General features: G+C 42.3%; 1 protein-coding gene across 2 annotated transcripts in view; it reads left to right on the top strand.

Moving 5' to 3' along the window:
- Positions 1-535: 535 nt before the first annotated feature.
- Positions 536-12,351, top strand: part of LOC133536511 (PHD finger protein 24-like) — a 66,530-nt gene continuing 54,714 nt past the window's right edge. Inside the window, exon 1 of one of the 2 annotated variants that reach the window (XM_061877093.1) lies at positions 536-805. In XM_061877093.1, coding sequence (XP_061733077.1) covers positions 541-805 — 265 coding nt within the window. In that variant the 5' untranslated portion in view covers positions 536-540. The remainder of the gene's footprint in view (positions 806-12,351) is intronic. The other variant, XM_061877092.1, reaches the window with a different exon arrangement.

The following is a 12,351-nucleotide window of genomic DNA, read 5'->3' as shown; positions in this document are numbered from 1 at the left end:
GTTGCTGACACGTCCGCTCTACCAACCGAGCCATGCCGCCCCAATTATTAAGTCATATAAGCCTTGCAAATGCAAAACTTGTTTGGGTCCCCGCGGTTTTGTTCAGTTTGAAATGTTGGCCCACTCTGTATTTGAGTTTGACAACCCCTGGTGTAGATATTTGTGAAACTCAACATAGAAGGGCTGCGATGAGTTGGCGACTTGTCCAGGGTGTACCCCGCCTTCCGCCCGATTGTAGCTGAGATAGGCTCCAGCACCCCCCGCAGCCCCAAAAGGGAATAAGCGGTAGAAAATGGATGGATGGAACATAGAAGGGAACTAAAAATCCAATACTGATACTACCCTTGGTATCGATATTGGATCGATCCACCCAATCACAAGTCATTCGTAGGTGAAGCTCCGGAGGGGCGGGGCTCCTGCAAGTTTTCAACGGGCGAGGGGAGAGGGGGCGGGGGGGAGAGTGACGTCATGAATCGGGCCGCAGAAGTCGACCGCTGATTGGCTGCGTGTGAGTCCGCCGCGCCAAGGTCTCTCCTCTTGATGCGAGTGGCGCGGCGCTGCGTGGCGGCTCTCAGGCTCTCAGGCTCTCAGGCTCTCAGGAGGAAGCAGCCCACGGACAGAAGGCGTCCACATTTCAGCACTGGAGCTGTCTGTTACCCACTTTTCCCCCGGGAGGAAGGAGAGAAGTCGGAGAAGGAAGGAGGGGTTGCCAGGTCCTGCCATGCTGGACGGCCCAGTCTGAGGACACCGAGGAGATCCAGTCCCAATCCAGCGTTTTTTGTTTTCTTTTTTTTACCCTTCAACGGTGAGTCCAGACGGGATTCCTCAAACTCTCCCACGCACCTCTTTAAACACGTTACATAACACGCACTCGCACAGGGCCGGAGGTGATCAACAAACAACTGTTGGTCCCTGAACGCCTCATCCTCACTAGCAGCAACCATTTTTTAAAACATTTTAATTACAGTATATGTAAAAACCCTGTTTCCATATGAGTTGGGAAATTGTGTTGGATGTAAATATAAACAGAATATAATGATTTGCAAATCATTTTCAACCCATATTCAGTTGAATATGCTACAAAGACAACATATTTGATGTTCAAACTCCTAAACATTTTTTTTTTTGCAAATAATCATTAACTTTAGAATTTGATGCCAGCAACACGTGACAAAGAAGTTGGGAAAGGGCATGTTCACCACTGTGTTACATCACCTTTTCTTTTAACAGCACTCAATAAACCTTTGGAACTGAGGAAACTCATTGTTGAGGCTTTGAAAGTGGAATTCTTTCCCATTCTTGTTTTATGTAAAGCTTCAGTCCTTCAACAGTCCGGGGTCTCCGCTGTCCTATTTTACGCTTCATAATGCGCCACACATTTTCCATGGGCGACAGGTCTGGACTGCAGGCGGGCCAGCAAAGTACCCGCACTCTTTTACTACGAAGCCATGCTGTTGTAACACGTGCTGAATGTGGCGTGGCATTGTCTTGCTGAAATAAGCAGGGGCGTCCATGATAACGTTGCTTGGGTGACAACATACGTTGCTCGAAAACCTGTATGTACCTTTCAGCATTAATGGTGCCTTCACAAATGTGTAAGTCACCCATGCCTTGGGCACTAATACACCCCCATACCATCACACATGTGTAAGTCACCCATGCCTTGGGCACTAATGCACCCCCATACCATCACACATGTGTAAGTTACCCATGTCTTGGGCACTAATACACCCCCATACCATCACACATGTGTAAGTTACCCATGTCTTGGGCACTAATACACCCCCATACCATCACACATGTGTAAGTTACCCATGTCTTGGGCACTAATACACCCCCATACCATCACACATGTGTAAGTTACCCATGTCTTGGACACTAATACACCCCCATACCATCACACATGTGTAAGTTACCCATGTCTTGGGCACTAATACACCCCCATACCATCACACATGTGTAAGTTACCCATGTCTTGGGCACTAATACACCCCCATACCATCACACATGTGTAAGTTACCCATGTCTTGGACACTAATACACCCCCATACCATCACACATGTGTAAGTTACCCATGTCTTGGGCACTAATACACCCCCATACCATCACACATGTGTAAGTTACCCATGTCTTGGGCACTAATACACCCCCATACCATCACACATGTGTAAGTTACCCATGTCTTGGGCACTAATACACCCCCATACCATCACACATGTGTAAGTTACCCATGCCTTGGGCACTAATACACCCCCATACCATCACACATGTGTAAGTTACCCATGTCTTGGGCACTAATACACCCCAATACCATCACACATGTGTAAGTTACCCATGCCTTGGGCACTAATACACCCCCATACCATCACACATGTGTAAGTTACCCATGTCTTGGGCACTAATACACCCCCATACCATCACACATGTGTAAGTTACCCATGTCTTGGGCACTAATACACCCCCATACCATCACAGATGCTGGCTTTTGAACCTTGCGCCGATAACAATCCGGATGGTTATTTTCCTCTTTTGTTCCGGAGGACACCACATCCTCTGTTTCCAAATATAATTTGAAATGTGGACTCGTCAGAACGTAGAACACTTTTCCACTTTGCATCAGTCCAACGTAGATGAGCTCGGGCCCAGCCAAGCCGGCGTCGTTTCAGAATATTGTTGATAAATGGCATTCACTTTGCATAGCAGAGTTTTAACTTGCACTTACAGATGTAGCGACCAACTGTAGTTACTGACAGTGGTTTTATGAAGTGTTCCTGACACCATGCGGTGATATCCTTTACACACTGATGTCGTTTTTTGGTGCAGTACCGCCAGAGGGATCAAAAGTCTGTAATATCATCGCTTACGTGCAGTGATTTCTCCAGATTCTCTGAACATTTTGATGATTTTACGGACCGTAGATGGTAAAATCCCTAAATTCCTTGCAATAGCTTGTTGAGAAATGTTGTTCTAAAACTGTTCGACAATTTTCTTACAAAGTGGTGACCCTCACCCCATCCTTGTTTGTGAATTACTTAGCATTTCATGGAAGCTGTTTTTATAGCCAATCATGGCACCCACCTGTTCCCAATTAGCCTGCACACCTGTGGGATGTTCCAAATAAGTGTTTGATGAGCATTCCTCAACTTTATCAGTATTTATTGCCACCTTTTCCAACTTCTTTGTTGCTGGCATCAAGTTCTAAAGTTGAATTCTAGCATATTCAACTGAATATGAGTTGAAAATTATTTGTAATTCCGTTTATATTTACATCTAACAAAATTTCCCAACTCAAATGGAAATGGGGTTTGTAATAGAAATTAAACTTAGATGTACTTTTAGAGGCGAAAGAGCTGGCTACACAATTGTGTCTTGTCTTGGTGGTAGTGTGATGTCACAGTTTGGGGGTGCATGAGTGTTCCAGGCACTGGGAAGCTGTGTTTCATCATGCAGGAGTGTACAACTCATTTTAGCTCAAGAGTGGCATGGATGAAAACTTTTTGCACACGTGGGCCAGACTATTAAAATCATGGCATTTAAACCCCCAAAAAAAGACAAACATTTTTAGATTTATTTCTTTGTCTTACTTTGGCCAAAAATAGAACATATTACAACAAAGATTTTGAAAAAAAATACCGGCAGCGCTAAAGTTTAGATCATGGGTGTGGAACTCATTTTAGATCGGGGGCCACATGGAGAAAAATCTACTCCCAAGTGGGCGGGACTAGTAAAATCACGGCGCAATAACTTAAAAATAAAAACAACTTCAGATTGTTTTCTTTGTTTAAAAATAGAACAAGCACATTCTGAAAATATTACAATATAAAAAAACATATATACCGGCAGCGGTAAAGTTTAAATTAGGGGTGTTAAACTCATTTTAGATCGGGGGCCACATATATATATGTGTATATATATGTATATGTATATATATACATCCATCCATTTCCTACCGCTTATTCCCTTTGGGGTCGCGGGGGGCGCTGGTGCCTATCTCAGCTACAATCGGCGACTCTTGCTGCTTGTTGTCACTTCTTCTGCAGCCGAGTAGTCACAAGAAGGATCACTAGCGCCCTCTACCACCAGGAGGCGGGAGTCATTTAATGACTCACATTTGACACACGCAGCTACGGTATATTAATAAAACATAGCTGCTTACTGTTCTTTTTAGCATATTCCATAGCTTGGACCGTAAATCCTACTGAATAGCTCTTAATCTTCTTCCCTTTATGCGATTTCAAATGATTGAAATCAGCCTCCTCCATTTTGAAAATGATGACAGGTGAAGTGTCACTCGTGACGTGACGTGTTTGACCCTACGGAAATTCTTGGCATATACTAATTATTTGGCGAAATGAGTTTGACCCGGCGGAAATTCTAGACATTCGCTAATAAAAATTATATTTTGCGAAACGAGTTTGACCCGGCGTTAATCCTGAGCCGGCGGTAATGCTAAGCATGCGCTAATTATTTTGGAAAACGAGTTTGACCCGGCAGTAATTCTAGGCGGCAATTCAAGGAAACACGGTAGTTGAGATTGCCTTGTTTACTTTCCCCCTCTCATCTGTCTTTTTCCGTGACTCCCTTTTTGTTATCTTTTTGCCCGAGTTGGTGCACAAATGAGCCAATTTCCTTAAAAAACGCAGGGCTGAATCCGGCTCCTTAGTGTGTGACAGATCCCTGCAGTGTGAGCCGCCTTTCCGCTGCGTATTGTTGGACTTTCTGCGAGCTGGCACACTCACACTCCTCTGCTCTGGCAGCGCCAACGTGACGTCTTTTAGTCTACAAATGCATTGAGATTTAAATTCCACCATCATTCATGCGCTTGTTTATCTGTCAGCCATATGTGGGTTACATGGAATGCATAGCATTGTAACTTTGTTCATGTTCTTGTGGATTTGAGAACTGAAACGAAGTTTAAGCGTCTTTAATTCCATTGATTAGGGGCCGCATGTCCGAATGCACGTACATCTCCGTGTTTTAAATGTTTGAGAGTGATTCCACTCACTAACTCAATGGAGGGCTCTGGCTAAACTCATTAGTGTAATTAGTTCCGCATCCCTGGTCCGTAGGTCAGTTCTGCAGCTAAAGGCGGGCGGATTCTTTCCCATGAAGAGCTACGCTTTTGTGGGGGATTCCATTCAAAATCCAAAAATTGTCCCCCTCTCTCTTGAGGCGAGCAATGAATGGGAGCGCTGGTTGGGATTCTAATCAGCACATACCAGTGACATCCAACAGCTTTGGGAAAGGACTGAATGAGTCATAACCAGGAAGTCAGAGCAGTAGTCCATACCTAGTTTTTAATGTCTGCAGAACAACAATTCTTTCTTGCAAAAACAGCTTTAGATTATCCTTTAAATTGAACTACAAATGAAAACAACGGATCTGTTTTTAAAAAGAATCGTACATGTGGACAACTTTCTTTGTCCTACTTTCTAACTTGTCCTTTTCCTTGCGGAAAACTGGATCTGTTTGTGCAAACAGAGCATGTCAAGACTACTAATGACTGATCAATGCTGCTGCAACCTACACTCTCAAACATGCTGTATGTTCTCATTCAGAGGTCGGGCTATCCAGGGCTCGAATTTAACCACGGCAACTGCGGCAAAAGATAAAAAATGGACCGACATCGGCGGCAAGAACATGCCGTGACCGCCCTTGACTTTTTACTTCTTAATGGACGAGGGTTGTAACAATAAACGGTATCATGATACTTTGCGATAAAATTCCCGATGGTTAGTATTACATCTCATTTTTTAATTAACGAAACCCCGTCATTAATAACGCATTTTAGTAGGGATGCACCGATTAATCGGTAACCGAATATATTCGGCCGAATATGGCAAAAAAAGCCACATTCGGCCTTCGGTGGAATGAGTTAAAAACAAGGCCGAATAGTGGCGTGTGACGCAATTTTTTGACGCGGTGACGCAATCAACCAACGTGCAGTGACGTTGGGATATGTTGTGTACCTGTATAAGTGTATGAGGTTACAAGCACACACTTATTGAGATTTAGTGGGGCCTCTGTTTACATTATTAGCATGTTGTGTAGGCTACCTGTATAAGTGTATGAGGTTACAAGCACACACTTATTGAGATTTAGTGGGGCCTCTGTTTACATTATTAGCATATCTACTGTGGCTAAACAGACTTTTGCTAAAAGGTCAATAATTAATTTGTTGTGGGTTTATCCACTTTAATGCACTTTATTTTTTTTTGGAATGCATGTTTTGTTTTGAAGGCCTAATATAAATGAAAAACTTTGTGCTTTTTTTGAAAAGCAAAGGCTACTGGAATATTTAAAAAATGTCAATATTCAATAAATTACTTTATTTGAAAAACATGTCTAAATATTTATTCTAGGCTATTTATGCAATATAAAAAAAATTGTGAAAAACTGCATTCAATATTCGGTATTCGGCCTTCGGCCAAGCGTTTAAGTTTTATTCGGCTTCGGCTTCGGCCACAAATTTTCATTTCGGTGCATCTGTAGTACATACGGTAACTAAAAAAATAATTTGAAAAAATATCTCCCTCTATCAAAATGTAAACATAGAGATAAAGGCATCGTGAAATGACAAAATGCTGACAAGTTTATATTAATAATGATTAAAAGAAACAGTTTATATGTATGTATGTATGTATGCGTTTTTGTTTGTGTCCTGGTAACACTTAAATTCAAATAATTAACAAGAATTATGTAGACACTTTGCAAAAATGTCAGCACCATATTGATTCATACAGAGCGCTTTATCCACTTTACAAAAACAAAACAGGTGATTCTGGGGTTACTAACAAGTTTTGTTCCAACGAGACTTTTGACACAGTTGAATTATTGTGTAGGTGGGAACTGTAATTCACTCACACTGTACATGAAAGACATAGAATACACTAAATGAAACAGCAATTAAAAAAGAGAACAATTCCTTTCTCTGATCCGTTTTATAATCTCAGCCAACACATCAGGAAAATCCCTCGCTGCTTTATCATCCCCACCAGCAGTCTTACCCTCAACGTAATGGTTATGCAAATGAGGACCAACTTTAAACTGCTTACACCACTTTTACTCCCTTTCCCCGTTTTAAAATCTCAAACAATCTTTTTGCCCTTCTCCTTTGTTAACAGAAGTCTTACTGATTGAAACGTCATTTAATATTTGTGTGTCAGAGCAATAAAGCAGTCTCCAAAAATATGGCAATGTTTGATGATAACTTTGGTGGTCAAAAATATAATAATTGGAACAATGTCTAAAAGGTAAAATAACAATTTACTGTTGTGAAGGCTGTAATACTCTCATAACATATTTCCTTGAATTGCCCCTGGGGCGCTTTTTAATTTAAAACCTCTTCTCACCCTTACCAAAGGCATGCGGTAAATTTAGGTCTGCGCTTATTAATTTGAGTGTGATGTAAGGATACCATCATGAAAAGCACATTTTATAAAAAAAACGTTATTATAGTCTTACCTTTACTTATAAATGAAGTCCATGCGCAGCTCCTTCTGATCAAAAGCATTGATAACTTCTTTATAGAAGTCTTCCTTATCTTTCTTCAGTTTTAAAAGTCTCTCTGTCTCGATGGAGATCGTCTTTTATTACCTCCTGCTTTGATTGAAAGTCCAGTTTAGAAAACTGTTTTATTTTAGATATGTAATCCTCCATGTTAAAAGTGCAAGCGAGAGGAAAATATAAACAATTGCTGCTTGTTGTCACTTCTTCTGCAGCCGAGTAGTCGCAAGAAGGATCACTAGCGCCCTCTACCACCAGGAGGCGGGAGTCATTTGATGACTCATATTTGACACACGCAGCTACAGTATATTAATAAAACATAGCCACTTACTGTTCATTTTAGCATATTCAATAGCTTGGACCTTAAATCCTACTGAATAGTTTTTAATCTTCTTCCCTTTATGCGATTTCAAATGATTGAAATCAGCCTCCACCATTTTGAAAATGATGACAGGTGAAGTGTCACTCGTGACGTGACGAGTTTGACCCAGCGGAAATTCTAGACATGCGCTAATAAAAATAATATTTTGTGAAACGAGTTTGACCCAGCGTTAATCCTGAGCCGGCGGTAATGCTAAGCATGCGCTAATTATTTTGCGAAACGAGTTTGACCCGGCAGTAATTCTAGGCAGGCGCATACTATATACCCGGCGGCAATTCAAGGAAATATGGTATTTTTGATCGAAGGTGTCCTTTAAATGCCATCTTTTTGCTTTCTTCTCGCCTCATCGGCTTATCGTCGATAAGATATAAGATATATCATAGACTCCCTTTTTAGACCAGTTGATCTGCCGTTTCATTTCTTTTTCTTCTATGTCCCCCTCTCCTTTGTGGAGGGAGTCCGGTCCGATCCGGTGGCCATGTACTGCTCGCCTGTGTATCGGCTGGGGACATCTTTGCGCTGCTGATCGGCCTCCTATTGGGATGGTTTCCTGCTGACTCCGCTGTGAACGGGACTCTCGCTGCTGTGTTGGATCCGCTCTGGACTGGACTCTCGCGACTGTGTTGGATCCATTATGGATTGAACTTTCACAGTATCATGTTCTCATAGTCATCATTGTCACCGACGTCCCACTGGGTCATTATTGTCACCGATGTCCCACTGGGTGTGAGTTTTCCTTGCCCTTATGTGGGCCTACCGAGGATGTCGTAGTGGTTTGTGCAGCCCTTTGAGACACTAGTGATTTAGGGCTATATAAGTAAACATTGATTGATTGATTGATCGTCAGTCCGTACAGCCCAAAATAACACATCCATCCATCCATCCATCCATCCATCTTCTTCCGCTTATCCGAGGTCGGGTCACGGGGGCAGCAACCTAAGCAGGGAAGGCCAGACTTTCCTCTCTCCAGCCACTTCGTCTAGCTCTTCCCGGGGGATCCCAAGGTGTTCCCAGGCCAGCCGGGAGACATAGTCTTCCCAACGTGTCCTGGGTCTTCCCCGTGGCCTCCTACCGGTTGGACGTGCCCTAAACACCTCCCTAGGGAGGCGTTCGGGTGGCATCCTGACCAGATGCCCGAACCACCTCATCTGGCTCCTCTCGATGTGGAGGAGCAGCGGCTTTACTTTGAGTTCCTCCCGGATGGCAGAGCTTCTCACCCTATCTCTAAGGGAGAGACCCGCCACCCGGCGGAGGAAACTCATTTGTACCCGTGATCTTATCCTTTTGGTCATGACCCAAAGCTCTTGACCATAGGTGAGGATGGGAACGTAGATCGACCGGTAAATTGAGAGCTTTGCCTTCCGGCTCAGCTCCTTCTTCACCACAACGGATCGATACAACGTCCGCATTACTGAAGACGCCGCACCGATCCGCCTGTCGATCTCACCATCCACTCTTCCCTCACTCGTGAACAAGACTCCTAGGTACTTGAACTCCTCCACTTGGGGCAGGGTCTCCTCCCCAACCCGGATATGGCACTCCACCCTTTTTCGGGCGAGAACCATGGACTCGGACTTGGAGGTGCTGATTCTCATCCCAGTCGCTTCACACTCGGCTGTGAACCGATAGAACGAGCATTGCCGCTTACGTGCAGTGATTTCTCCAGATTCTCCGAACTTTTTGATGAGATTACAGACCACAGATGGAGAAATCTCGAAATTCTTTGCAATAGCTCGTTGAGAAATGTTTTTCTTCACAGTGTTGGACACACATTTGTTCACAAAGTGGTGACCCTCGCCCCATCCTTGTTTGTGGATGACTGAGCATTGGAAGGCGCTTTTATACCCAATCATGGCACCCACCTGTTCCAAGTTCACCTGTGGGATGTTGCAAATAAGTGTTTGATGAGCATTCTTTAACTTTCTAAGTCTTTTTTGCCACTTGAGCCAGCTTTTTTGAAACATGTTGCAGGCATCAAATTCCAAATAAGCTAATATTTGCAAAAAATAACAAAGTTTTCCAGTTTGAACATTAAGTATCTTGTCTTTACATTTGTTTCAAATGAATATAGGTTTAAAAGGATTTGCAAATCATTGTGTTTTGTTTTTATTTACCATTTACACAACATGCCAACTCCACTGCTTTTTTGTATATCGTTCATGTCAAACTGTGTTGAATTCTCCCCTTTGTTTAAATTTCACGGCAGCAACATTGAAGACCTGAAACAGAGCAGCAGATTAACCTTAATCCTTGTATTATTCATTTGATGATGCATTCCAGCAAACACTTAACTAAGCATGTACTGTCTGGAATTGACCCCTTTTTCACAGAGCTTCAGTCGTTAACTTTTCTGACAGAAAAAGAGTTCCTAAACCATTCTTACAATCTTCACTGATGGGTTTGTGGCAAGTTGCTTGATTCCAAGGGAACATTTATTTTCAGGTCACTAATAATTGCAAAAAATAACAAAGTTTCCCAGTTGGAACATGAAGTATGTTGTCTTTGCAGTCTTTTAATTGAATATGGGTTGGAAAGGATTTACAAATCATTGTATTCTGTTTTTATTTAACATTTACACAACGTGCCAACTTCACTGGTTTTGGGTTTTGTATACAAACCCCGTTTCCATGTGAGTTGGGAAATTGTGTTAGATGTAAATATAAACAGAATACAATGATTTGCAAATCCTTTTCAAGCCATATTCAGTTGAATATGCTACAAAGACAACATATTTGATGTTCAAACTCATAAACATTTTTTGTTTGCAAATAATTAACTTTAGAATTTGATGCCAGCAAAACGTGATAAAGAAGTTGGGAAAGGTGGCAATAAATACTGATCAAGTTGAGGAATGCTCATCAAACACTTATTTGGAACATCCCACAGGTGTGCAGGCTAATTGGGAACAGGTGGGTGCCATGATTGGCTATAAAAACAGCTTCCCAAAAAATGCTCAGTCTTTCACAGGAAAGGATGGGGCGAGGTACACCCCTTTGTCCACAACTGCGTGAGCAAATAGTCAAACAGTTTAAGAACAACCTTTCTCAAAGTGACATTGCAAGAAATTTAGGGATTTCAACATCTACGCTCCATAATATCATCAAAAGGTTCAGATAATCTGGAGAAATCACTCCACGTAAGCGGCATGGCCGGAAACCAACATTGAATGACCGTGACCTTCGATCCCTCAGACGGCACTGTATCAAAAACCGACATCAATCTCTAAAGGATATCACCACATGGGCTCAGGAACACTTCAGAAAACCACTGTCACTAAATACAGTTGGTCGCTACATCTGTAAGTGCAAGTTAAAGCTCTACTATGCAAAGCAAAAGCCATTTATCAACAACATCCAGAAACGCCGCTGGAAAAGTGTTCTGTCCACATTTCAAATTGTTTTTGGAAATATTCGACATTGTGTCATCCGGACCAAAGGGGAAGCGAACCATCCAGACTGTTATCGACGCAAAGTTCAAAAGCCAACATATGTGATGGTATGGGGGTTCATTAGTGCCCAAGGCATGGGTAACTTACACATCTGTGAAGGCACCATTAAGGCTGAAAGGTACATACAGGTTTTGCAACAACAAATGCTGCCGTCTTTTTCATGGACACCCCTGCTTATTTCAGCAAGACAATGCCAAGCCACATTCAGCACGTGTTACAACAGCGTGGCTTCGTAAAAACGGAGTGCGGGTACTTTCCTGGCCCGCCTGCAGTCCAGACCTGTCTCCCATGGAAAATGTGTGGCGCATTATGAAGCGTAAAATAGGACAGCGGAGACCCCGGACTGTTGAAGGACTGAAGCTCTACATAAAATAAGAATGGGAAAGAATTCCACTTTCAAAGCTTCAACAATTAGTTTTCTCAGTTCCCAAACGTTTATTGAGTGTTATTAAAAGAAAAGGTGATGTAACACAGTGGTGAACATGCCCTTTCCCAACTACTATGGCACATGTTGCAGCCATGAAATTCTAAGTTAATTATTATTTTCAGAAAAAAAGATAAAGTTTATGAGTTAGAACATCAAATATGTTGTCTTTGTAGTGCATTTAATTGAATATGAGTTGAAAAGGATTTGCAAATTTACCTCTAACACAATTTCCCTAACTTAAATGGAATGTTTTTGTACATGCAGTCAGCTATCGGCCCCCGGCCAATCTTTTAGCTCAATGCGGCCCCCAAGTCAAGAAGTTAGGACACCCCTGCTTTAGTGTGGACTTTGACACACAGCTTCTCTTTATTTCTTTGCTATAAATATTTGCTCTGTATAATTATTTCCCTCGTGGTCTACTTGTCTGATATAAGAGCTGATTCCAGCAAGGTTCCTGTGCATGATTGACTGGAGGCTGGCAGTAACGCAGACATTAATGTGCCTCGTGGGGTTGTGTCGCATAATGAAAAAGAAAAAATCAAATTTAGCATCAAATTTCATTTCCTGTTTAATCATAATATGCAATCC

The sequence above is a fragment of the Nerophis ophidion genome, linkage group LG17 (assembly GCF_033978795.1).
Source record: "Nerophis ophidion isolate RoL-2023_Sa linkage group LG17, RoL_Noph_v1.0, whole genome shotgun sequence".
Classification (NCBI taxonomy): Eukaryota; Metazoa; Chordata; class Actinopteri; order Syngnathiformes; family Syngnathidae; genus Nerophis; species Nerophis ophidion.
This window is presented reverse-complemented; position numbering and strand designations above follow the sequence as displayed.